Source organism: Phascolarctos cinereus, unplaced genomic scaffold (assembly GCF_003287225.1).
Source record: "Phascolarctos cinereus isolate Bilbo 61053 unplaced genomic scaffold, phaCin_HiC Scaffold_5;HRSCAF=322, whole genome shotgun sequence".
In the NCBI taxonomy this organism is placed as follows: domain Eukaryota; kingdom Metazoa; phylum Chordata; class Mammalia; order Diprotodontia; family Phascolarctidae; genus Phascolarctos; species Phascolarctos cinereus.
This window is the reverse complement of record NW_027555958.1, coordinates 328,277,062-328,289,502: the sequence shown is the minus strand read 5'-3', so window position 1 is coordinate 328,289,502 and position 12,441 is coordinate 328,277,062. Positions and strand designations below refer to the sequence as shown.

The 12,441-nt window shown below is 37.7% G+C and overlaps 2 protein-coding genes across 3 annotated transcripts in view; one reads left to right on the top strand and one right to left on the bottom strand.

The window, feature by feature from the left end:
• The window catches only part of LOC110201862 (C-reactive protein-like), a 132,477-nt gene that overhangs the window by 73,072 nt on the left and 46,964 nt on the right, over nt 1-12,441 (top strand). The window lies entirely within an intron of this gene.
• LOC110201861 (putative olfactory receptor 10J6) lies at nt 5,331-6,211 on the bottom strand. Its single transcript, XM_020977735.2, is given in 2 exon segments — nt 5,331-5,375; nt 5,378-6,211. Coding segments are annotated over 2 exon segments (879 nt in total).

The following is a 12,441-nucleotide window of genomic DNA, read 5'->3' as shown; positions in this document are numbered from 1 at the left end:
AAGAATATCCTGTTCTGTTGGATAGTGGATCTAGAGTGACAATTGTATTATTTTATGATGGACATTTGCATTATATAACCTTTATAGCAGAGGTTGCAGCCCATCATGAGGCAACCAGATTAAAATGTAATTGGGAAATATTTAAAAAAATAAGTAAAAATGCAATATAGACCCCCAAAAGAGGTCACAAGGAGTCAGACATAACTGAAAAAATGACTAAAGGAAAAAAAGCTAATATGATACCAAAAGAGATTTGTTTCTATTTGAGTTTGACACCACTGCTCTACAGCCTATTAGAAAATGGGTCCCTCTAGACAAAATCCATATTTACCTTATGTTAGGGGGAGCTTAGAGTTCCCTAGGGAAGGTGGAAATGTCAGCAAGATGATGGCCTTGGTGATCCAAACCTGGTAAACATCTCAGGAAGGTCAGCATTGAATGGTACCAACTTCATCTCATTCAAAATACTGAAAGAATATTAAAGGCAGCAAGCTGGAGTATATTACCAGGATACCAAGATAATCCAGAATTCCTTTCCAGAACCTTGTAAGAAGATAGAGGTCAACGTGTTGTCAAAGGGCATCACAGGAGCAATGAACTCTTCATTCAAAGGTTGAATTCAGAATGAATAACTCTCCAATGCCTTAAAAATAATTATATCATCTGAGGAAGAAATGGCACACCAGTGTCGCCCTGTTTTTCTTGTATGAATAATATGGGAAGGAAGTGTTCCTGAGGAAAAACATATATAGTTCATCTCAACTATACCTCATCCTTTAGAGAGCAGTCTCAGAAAATTTCCCTCTCTGAAATGTACAACTTCAGGGACCACCTGATGGAACTCTTAGTCAACCACCTCATTTCATTTCTTTTTTTTTTATTTTTAGGCAATTGGGGTTAAGTGACTTGCCCAGGGTCACACAACTAGTAAGTGTCAAGTGTTTGGTCTGAGGCCAGATTTGAACTCAGGTCCTCCTGACTTCAGGGCCAGTGCTCTATCTACTTTGCCACCTAGCTGACCCTTAACTACCTCATTTCAAAGTCATATTTTTGTAGGCATTACCTATAGTAGTGACACTGATGGACAAAGGAAAGATAGATTCATGTGTGTGAACCTTTTTAAGACTTTGACTAATGGAGCTTAGGTGGATCAAGATAGCATACCTCAAGATAAGATAAATGCTCAAACTGCCAATCAACCTACTGGGAGGATTTGAGATAAGGTGGGCTGTGGAGGGATGGAGAAACTGGAGGATATGATGAATGGAGATCCAGGTATTGGAGTAGTGGACGTGGGGAGGACAAAGCTATTTATCAGAAACTTTGCCATTTTTTTGCCCCCTATTCTGTAGCATGAGTTTTAGAGACACTAGATTACAATCCTTTGACAATATGTGTGATTATGTGTATCTCTATTCATTTGCTAAGTGATTTAATTCAGATTGAAAGTTTGGCTTTAAAAATGCATGTTTCTTGGCTGGTCTGCAAATAAAAATTCAAACTGAGTACAGCTGATTTTTTGGTTTCCAACTGGGTTGGGAAGTCAAACCAAATGAGTTCTTTCAATATAGCCTACATGGAAGCTAATTGTTCACATGAGTTCAGAGTTGAGCAAACCAGCTGGTTTCAAAACAATTAACTTCACAAGTATGATGATGAGGAAATAAGACTGGGATAGCAATGCATCTGAGAAAAAAAAAGATCTAGAGGTTTTAGTGAACCATGAGCTCAACATGAGTTACCAGTAACATATGGTAGCAAATAAAGCTAGTAGGATTTCAAGTGTCCAAGATTAGAGGTGATGATAGTTCTACTGTACTCCATCCTGCCTTGACCTCATACACATATTATATGATTGGCTCTGGGAACCACATTTTAGGGAGGACATTAAAAAATCAGACAGTCTCCAGAGGAAGGCAATCAAGATGATGAAGGGACTCAAGATCATGTCATATGATGATTGATTGAAGGAACTGCAGATATTTTGCCCTTGGTAAGAGGACTCTTAAGGGGGAAAGAATTAACTTTTTGGCCCCTAAAAGCAGAAGTGGGAGCAATGATCAGATATTGAAAAGATGCAAATTTCAGCTTGATGTAAGGAAAATTCAAGTTTTTGAGAAGTGTAATGGGCTGCTTTAGGAGGTAGTTTGCACCTTTGAAGTAGTTTTCCTTAAGCCAAGGTTGGATGACCATTTATAAGGTGTGATATAGAGTTTAGTTTTTTTTGTTCAGGTAAGATTCAGACTCGATAACTTTAGAAGTCCTTTCCAACTCTAAAGATTTTGTGATTTTTGTGAATGATGATTCCGATTCTTGAATATTAGAATTTGGGTAACTTGGAAGATGGTTGATATTATTGACACAAGTAGTACAATGGATAAATTAGGAAGAGGAGCAGGGTTTTGGGGGGAAGACAGTGAGTTGGTCATAAGGGATCTTCTTGATGTTTTTACTCTAGTTAATCACTTTTAGGCTGGCTTTTGGGAACTTGACTTTTAGTGTACCCTTTTTCTTTTGAATTGCATGTCAGCTGCTAGGGCTGATGTGATGACAGCTTGGGAAAGTAGAGAGGCTTTCTGTTTTGGATGCAAAAGAATTACCATCAAGTTATGGTGTAACTGTGCATGTTATAGGAATATTTACAATGGGAAAAAAGGCAGCAAAATAGACATTTTTGAATTAGTTTCTCAAAGAGCCAGTAAGAATCTTTGAGTTTCCCCAAATGTCTTCCCAAACATGCTTGAGAAAATCTTTTTTTGAATTGCAAGACTTTCTAAAATTGTTTTTTTTTCTTGTTTGGGGGCAATAAAAATAACACTAGATTGTGAAAAAGTAAGACAAAAGTTTTGAATAAGTCAAGGGTAGAAAGGGTCTTGCAATATATTGCAGGGTGGCAACAGATTGTGGAGAGCCTTAAAAGCCAAGTAAAAGAGTTTGATCTGTGAAGATATTTTGAGCAAAGGGATATCAACTGCTTCTGACACATCTTGGTTGTGTGATCCTGGACAAGTCATTTAATAGCTTGGTGCTCTTAACAACTCTCTAAAACCATGAGTTCAAAAGAAGGTGCCAACCTGCATTGGTATGAGGAGTTTCCTTATCCAGAAATTTCCTAGAGGAGTGCAATTATTATTCTAGTCCCTATCCCTGTAACAAGATCACATCAGTGCATAAAGATTATTCTGACTCTCCACAATCTTAACTCTGTTTCTGCCGCTAAATTGCTGTATGGCTTTGGGTAAATCACTTAATACCTCCAGTTTTCTCATCAATCTAATAAGATTGGCTTAGATGATACCTAAGGTCCTAAGTTTTTACATTCTATGATATGCTCTCTAGTACATTGTATCAAATTATGTACAATTTATTGTAATTAGGTATTCTCTTAATCCATTTATGGACATGTTAGAAATCCTATACTGTGCAGATATGTTGAAGCTGAGTGAATATGATGCTTGTAATCATTTCTATTAAAAGTGGCATGTGAAATCATTGGTCAAGAATGTGGGTACCTGTTACATTATCTTCATATTGGTAAATCAGATTTGACTTACAACATTTAAAATTTTAATGCCTTCTCCAGGAATCCCAACTCCCCTGTTTCAGCGAATTGAGGGGAGTGAGTGAAAGAGCAGCCTTGATAGCTCCCAGGAATAACTAGATTGAATCCCTGACTAGAAGAGTAGAAGCATGGGTTGAGGTAGCTGGTTAATGGATCAAGGCCAATACCCTGGGAGTGAGTCTATGTAGGCTCATCAAGGATGAGATGTCAAGATAGGTTCTGCCTTATGGGAACCTGAAGCCTTTTCCCCTGGACATAGAAAAGTCTGTCAATATTCAGTTTATTTTTTATAAACAATATGTCTGGATGTACTAATAAGTACATCTAGTTGGGAAGAGTCAGTTGGAGGAGGAGGATCTCTGGAGAAGAAAGATAGATTTTACACTGAAGTGTTTTGCCAGAACATTGTCCCTAGTGGTAGGGGAGAAGTAGAGGTGTATCAAAACCCCTTTCTTAATTCAACTGAAAATATTAAGAGATCCAAATCAAAAATTTTTTCAGAATTTTCCCTTTAGGAAAGTGGATAGGATAAAAGTTAAGACTTTCTTTTAGGAAAACGGATTTTAAGGGCAATAACCAAACTTATTTTTTTTTGGTTCTGTTTGGATATTAGTCTTTGCCATTCCCTGAAGTCATTGGCCTCTTGTGACCAGTCTCAGGGACTTATTCAGAAAGGATTGTGATATTGATTGCAAGAAGAAGGCCTTCTCATTTCTTGGGTCAAGGAAGAAATTAAATAGAGACTGTTGTTCTGAAATGTCAATCCCAAACTGTATTTTACTAATGTACTATATAGTTTAATATGTTATAATCTTTTCCTTGTTCAAGATTATACACATTATAAATGTTACTTCAATTTGTCTTTGGATAGAGAGACATGTCTGATGGCATGGGACGGAATGGCATGTGATTGGTTTGGACATTTTCTCTCTCTCTCTCTCTCCCTCCTAGAAATGCTTGTATATTCAATTAAACTTAATAAATATGCCCAGAACACAGAAGACAACATTAATCATTTTTCTTTGACAGACCTTGTAGAGGACAAGGCAGATAGACAGTCAGAGACAGAGACTCAGAGACAGATAGGCAGAAATCCAGATCTGAACAGAAAGAAACAGAGAGAAAAAGAGAGAGAAAGAGAGAGAAGAGAGTTAATTGTAGAACCTTTTGTACAACTTCCTGGATCAAAGAAAGAGCATTTAGATTAGATTTATATAGGCAATGAACCAGTAGTAGGGTGAGGGGAGCAAATAGGAGTGGTTGAACAATCCTTCCCAACATTCCATTTCAACACTGGTTGTATTTTCTTTCATATAATTGTTCAAGCAATATTTGTTGATTGATTGATATTTGTTAGTTAATCCATTGGAGAAAATCCACCTTTTATCACTGGATGAATTAAGTAGTGAGAATGGATATTTCTGGTTAAGTCAAATGAATCTGTGTGGGCATTAATTAAACATTCAATCAATCAATAAACACCAAGGATCCCCAGAGACCAGGCAAGTAGGGATATAGTGCCCACTTTCTCTTTTGGCAGTGTTTGCCCTGCCCAGTTCCCAGTTTTTCAACCCCATACTGCTATAGGTAGTAGAGAAGTATGAGTTTTGCTTCAAATTCAGGGACAACTATGTTTAGTACACTTGGACTGTTTATAATATTTGTGGTCAGTGAATAAGTTTTATGGGCCCAAAGACTGCTTGAGAAACACACCATTGCTCAGGGCAGCTTTTTGCCTATGGCTCTCCTTAGGGCATCCTTGACTTCCTTATTTCTCAGACTGTACACAACAGGGTTCAACAATGGTGTGATGAGGGTGTAAGTAATGGAGAGTAATCTGTCTTCTTCGATTGAATTCTCTGATTTGGGCTTGAGATAGGCAATGGAGGCACAGCCATAGTGGACAATGACCACTGTGAGGTGGGAGGCACAAGTGGCAAAGGTCTTTTTCCGCCCCTCAGCTGAGGCGATTTTGAGGATGGCAGAGATAATGAGGATGTAGGAGATAAAGACTAAGCCCACAGGCACCAGGATCACTCCTGAGCTGACAACAAAGTTGATGAACTCATTGACTGTGGTATCTATACAGGCAAGCTTCATCATGGGGCGAATGTCACAGTAGAAATGGGCCACCTCTGCTTCACAGAAAGGCAAGCTGAATATGGATGTCACCTGTACAGATGCCATGGTCAGACCAATGGCACATGCCCCACCCACTAAGTAGGTGCATACCTTTTTATTCATGACAATCATATATGTCAAGGGGTTGCAAATGGCCATGTAGCGGTCATACCCCATTGCTGTGAGCAGGAAGCAGTTGTTGATGGCCAAAGTGACAAAGAAGAACATTTGAGTGGCACAGCCTTCCAGTGAAATTGGCTGGTTCCATCCTGTGAGGCTGGACAACATCCTTGGGATGATGACCAGTGTGTACAAAGTCTCAGAAGTGGACAAGATGCTCAGGAAGAAGTACATGGGGGTGTGGAGATGGCGGTCAATGCAGATAATGGTCACAATGATGACATTGCTGGCCAGGGTTATGATGTACAAAGTGAGGAACACTACAAAGAGTGTGATCTGGTGTTCATGGAAGCTGAAGAATCCTTGGAAGGTGAACATGGTCACCTGTGTGTGGTTCTTTCTATGCATTGGGAAATCCTATGGTCTGAAAGTAATGAAGAGAGTCAGCATGGGGGTTTTCATTCTCAAATGGACTTTAACTTAAAGGAAAAGAAATAAGGACAGTGTCAACCACAATGTTCTCAGTAATCTCCTTATGGCCAGGAAGTTTCTTGCAAAGGAGTGAAATCATTCACCTAATCCCTTCCTATTCTTCTTATTGGCCTGGGGTTTAAGAATGAGCCTCCTCTGAGACACAGCAAATTCCTTTTAAAAGTTAATCATGTATAACAACGACAACAACAACAGTAATAATTCCCCCATTAGATTGTAAGCTCCTTAAGGACACTCTTTTTTTTTTTTATCCCCAGTGCTTAGCACAGTGCCTGGCACATAGTAGGAACTTAATAAATCTTTATTGATTGATTGATAATGAATAATAATAGCTAGCATTAATATAATACTTTAATGTTTGCAAAGCATTTTATGCAAATTATCTCATTTGATCCTCACAACAATCTTTTGAAGTAGGTACTATTATCACACTCATTTTATGGATGAAAAAACTGAGTCACAGAGAGGTGAAGTGGTCACATGACCAGTAAGAATCTAAGGCAGGACTTTAACCCAGGTATTTCTGGTTCCAAGTCGAGCACTCTCTCCACTGTACTACCTAGCTGCTTGGATGAAGTATGACTATATATCATGGCATGTTTTCTGAGCATTTCTGTGCAGTTTCATGTGTAGACATCTTTTTTAGTATTCTGCATTGTGGGAATGCCTTTCCTCCTGCCATATTTAAGTCATCAAAAGGTCTTTCAGTTCATGTATTCATATCTTTCTCCTTGTTTCTACTCATCCCATCTGTATTCAGGATAATCCAGAAGAGAGGTGATGAGATTCAATGTGTCTCCACTCAGTAACTTAATCTTTCACTTAAGAAAAACTTATTTAATTTGCGAAGTTTAAACTTACAAACATAATTATCATTTTAAAGAATTGTAACATTTTACCCACTATCTTGTTCTCCTTACTCCTTCTTGTCTGTGGGAGTGGCCCAGTGCCCTTGACAACTAAAATCTTAAACTCAATGTCCCATTTTCCAGGCTCAGCAGGTGCCATTCCTACCCTTTCCCCACCAAGTGCTTCCTACTTAGGGTATCAGTCACCAAACATTTATCAGCTAATGATTTGTTTTCTTGGTTCTATGCTAAGCATTGTGCTAGATCTGAAGATACAAAGAAAAAAATGAAATGATCCCGCCCTCAAAGAACTTCTATTAGGGGAAGATATGTACTTTTAAAAGTATAGACATAACTTACACCAAAATATCCCCAGATGACTCCTGGAGGTGTGATATCAATTTAGTCATTAGCGTGCTTATTGTTTGTGAATTGAGTTATAGGAATCTATAAAAAAGAGAAATAATGAATATGTTGGAGTAGCCTTCCAGAGCTTGTTGTACAAAGGGACACTGCCCCCTCAACTGAAGCCTTGTACCATTATTCCAACACACCTTGATTATTTCTCCCTGGTATAGGCTCCTATAAGACTTGGACTCAGGGCCAGCCACAGGCTTGGCATTAATTCTGTTCTGTGCTGGGTTAGTTCTCTTTGTCACATGCATACATCTTGTTATTGCAAGCAGATTCTAAGTGCCTTCAGGGTCAAGATTGTATCTTAGACTTTACATATATTTTCTATAGTGGCTAGAACAGTTCTGGGCACATAGTATTTTGATTGATGAACAAATCATGCATGTAATAAACAGATGCTGCTGCAAATCTTTCCCAGCTGGATCCATAAGCAACAAACATGCTGAAGACAGGGTAGCAAATTCAAGGTGGGTTTTGTTTTTTTAGTGTTTTTTAATTTTTAAAAATATCATGGGGAATTTTTGCACATTTGTTTTACATTGTAGTGGCTATTTGCTGTTCTTTGAGGGGGGAGGAAAGAGTTAGAGGTCTGCCTCATGGAGCTTTTGTGGTCACGAGGTGGATTCTCACAGCAGGCAGCTTGGAAGGCCACCCTGGGCTTTCCCTATATGGCCCGTATTCATAGCAATCAGAAATGAGGGATTTTCCTTGTGCATTATCTTTTGACATACTGAGGCAAGGTAACAACTTATTTTTAATTTCCTAAGTTTTTTGTATTACCTGAAAGGAATATGTTTTCTCTTTTCTGTAGGCATGAAAATAATGGGAATATCCTAGGTACTTTGGCTAACAATAATAGCTGTTAATTATATACACTGACATATATGATTCTCTATGCTTCTAACAATACAAGCCTGGTCTGAGCATGGGTGGCGGGGGGGGGGGTTAAGCAGCTGACATACTTTACCCTCATAAGCTTTCGTATAAACTAGTTCTTTTTAAATGGTTATTGGCATTCTCTGAAATTGTGTTTGGTCTGTCTACTGTTGCTAAAGGCTATCATCACTAGCCTGCTGAGAGAACTTACTGCACTCATAGACAGCCTGGTTCATAGTAGGTGCTTAATAAATACTTACAGATAGGTTGGTTAGCTCACACTGTTTTTTATATATATATATATATATATGTATATATATATACATATATATGAAATTATATATATAAATATATATATAATTATATATATATATGTATTACATGTATATGCATATAACTACTTCTTGCAGTAAAATCTGGGGAAAGAGGGAAAATCATAGGATTATAGATTTACAATGGGAAGAGATTTTAGAGATCATTTAGTCCTAACTTCTCATCTTACAAATGAAGAAACAGACTTAGGTTGTGACTTGCCCAAGGTCACATAACTAATGTCATAGGTGAGATTGGATTCCATGTCTTTTTTAGCTACAAGTACAATACTTACTCTACTATGAGTGAGGATTAAGTATGAATGCTGATTCCATACTAGATAGTGACCAGAAGGGGTACCTTCACATGGTGGGCAGAAAAATGCTTATGATAATAAAGATGTTGATAATCACTGACATTTAGATAGTACTTTAAATTTTACAAAGACCTTTGCTTATATTATCATATTTGAAGCTTATTACAATTCTATGAGGTTAGGACTACAGGCATTTTTATCTTCAGTTGTGAGCCAGGAAACTGAAACTCAGAATAGATGGGAAGGAAAGATGCTTCATCTGCACCTGGGTAGATTTAAGCCAAATATTAGGCCATAGGAAGTCTTTTAGCTCTGGCATTGTAGAAGAATGTTTCTTCGGGAATTTGAGATGCAATAAGATAAGCAGTTTCATCACAAGAGACTCTTCTGGGAGTCTTTAGTACAATGGAATCTGAAAACCATACTGTTGGTCTTACTAATTTAGGGAAATGAAGACCCTGTAAACTACAGAATGAATTATTAGAAATCTGGCACTTAGGTAGCAATATCCTGATTAAAGGTCAGGGTTCTGTTAATAGAGTAATATTGGAAATAACCTTAAGTCATGACCAAAGACTTGAGATTATTTACATGTGACAGGCATGGTGGGGGATGAGAACTATGGCTAAGAGATTTTGTAGCATATAAATGAGCTCAGGTAACAAAACTGTGACAAGTAATTTTGTCATCTGGTTCAAGTCACAGAATAAGACACTTTTGCAGGATGAAAGATTTAGAGTTGGAAGGGATTTTAGAGGTCATCTAGTCCAACCTGTCATTTTACAGATAAAGAAACTAAATCCCAGAAAGTGAAATGATTTACCTATTGTCATATAGTTAGTGGCAAAGCCACATTAAAATACAAATTCTAACTCCAACAGTTAGTATAGTGCCTGGCAAATAGTAGGTGCTTAATAAATGCTTATTGACTGACTGACTGCACTGCACCATGATGGTTCCCTGCACCAATGCAGGAGAAATAGTTCATGGTGATATTTAAAAAAAAATTTCATTTAATTTTTAATTTGTGGAATAAAATAAGCATTTCTATAATGTAGAATAATAAAAAATATGATTGCACATGAAACTGCACATCTATTATGTACAACTTGCCATTCTTTTTAAATGTATAATAAAGTTATTGTGTAAATTTGTTTTTTTCCTTTTTTTTCTTCCCTCCCCACCTTGGCCCCTCCCTAGAGATGGCTACCATTAGGAGGAGACTATAGGTACCCAGAGCCCATTGTTGGAAATACTAATGACGGAATTAGAAGCAAGGTAGGCCCAGACCAGGGAAGAATCTGGGCTGTAGCATCTAGTGGAATGAAGTCAACAATCTACTATTTTTCTTTTTTTTTTTTACTAATTATTTTCACAAACCAGCTCTTAACTGAGAGGTACTGTGTTGTAGTGTAATGGTATCAAACTCAAACAGAAACAGATCCCTGTTTGCTTAGAGCATCACAAATTAACATTATCTATGTTGTATTTTTATTTATTTTTAAAACATTTCCCAGTTACATTTTAATCTGGTTTGGGCCCTACTCAGGAGTTTTGTAGCCAAACTTGATACATCTTTTGTAATGGTTGACTCCTGGTAACAAGAAGACCTGGGTTAAAGTATTATTTCTGATTGTGTGACCATGGAAAAGTCACTAAACCTCTCATTTCTCCCAAACAACTAAGATTGTAAGTTACAGATGAATTGATATTGTATATCAGTGGAGAGAAGTTCTGGGAAAAAGGGTTCCTGATGCTGAAGAAATCACAGCATAGACTTGGAAAAACAATGTCTCCTTCCTCTCCCAACTGAAATGCTAAACTCGGTTATTTTTATTTGTTGAAAAAGAAGTGTAGTCATTTCCCTCTACATTTTGGAGTCATAGAGCAAAGTCTGAGTATGTGACCTAGAGGTGATTCTTCAAATTCATCAAATAAAAGCAATAGTTTGGTTTGGGGTTCAGACCAAAGACATGAATACAAGAGAATTAAGTTGAGGGAAGACACAATCATCTGGGAAAGTTACTTAATCTCTCGGGTCCTCCATTTCCTCATTTCTAAAATGAGACATTTTTTACCAGATGCTAACAATCTATGGATGTATAGCATACTTTTAAAATCTTTCCTTTAAGACCTTAAAAGGGTTATTGTACAACAGAGGTGAGCCAGAAAGCCATATTGTGCCATGTGAGGGTTTAATTATGTAATTCAATTGGGCGAAATGTTTAAGTTGCTAGAACAGGGACTTATGACTCCCCTTTCCAAGGAGGAATAAAACACAGTCTTCACTGGCAGAACAAACCCATGTATGTTCTATGCAAGAGTAGGTCAAAGTAAAGTGAGAGTGAAGCCTATGGGACTCAGATTTTAAGTGAAGTGAGAAGTCTATACACAACTAGACTCCACTCAAGATTGGGCAGGAACCCTTAAGAGCATCTTAAAGGAGAGGGGAGGTAGAAAAGGGGTTTGTAATAACAGTCCCAGGCAGCTAGGTGGCATAGTGGATAGAACATTGAGCTTGGAATCAAGAAGATCATCTTTATGAGTTCAAATCCAGCCACAAACACTAATTAGCTGTATGACCTTGGGCAAGTCCCTTAATCGTGTTTGCCTCAATTTCCTTATGTGTAAAATGAGCTGGAGAAGGAAATGGCAAACCACTCTAGTATCTCTGCCAAGAAAACCCAAGTGGGGTCACAAAGAGTTGGACACAACTGAAAATGACTGAACAACAACAAATAATCACAATGATAACAACAGCAATATATCTATGTAGCATGTTAAAGTTTTCAAAGGGCTTTACAAACATTATTTCATTTGGTCCTGTCTATTAAAATAATAATAATAGTTAACATTTATGCAGTGTTTTAAGATTTGCAAAGAAATCTACAAATATTACCTCATTTGATCCCTACAACATCCCCATGAGGTGGGTGCTATTATTATCTCCATTTTACAGATGAGAAAATACAGGCTGAGAAAGGTGACATTGCCCAGAGTCACACAGCTAGCAAGTATCTGAGCAGGATTTGAAATCAGTTCTTCCTGAGTCCAAGTATAGCATTCTACCCACTGTTTGTAAGAAGTGGATGAAGAAGGAAGTGAGGAGAATTTCAGTTATTTGTGGGCAAAGATGAGAAGAGCAGAATAAAAGATGGAGATGGTTGCAAGGATGATTGAGAATGCAGGTCTGGAATTCAGAAGAGTACTCAAGACTACAGACAGAGATTTGGGAATCCTCTGCACAGGGGCAGTAGTTCAAATAATGAGATTAAATATGCTTTCCCAATTTGAATTTGAGTTTCTTCATCTGTACAATTAAGGAATTACACTAGCTGATCTCAAAATCTGTGGGATGTTGATAAATGCTCCTGGTGGGC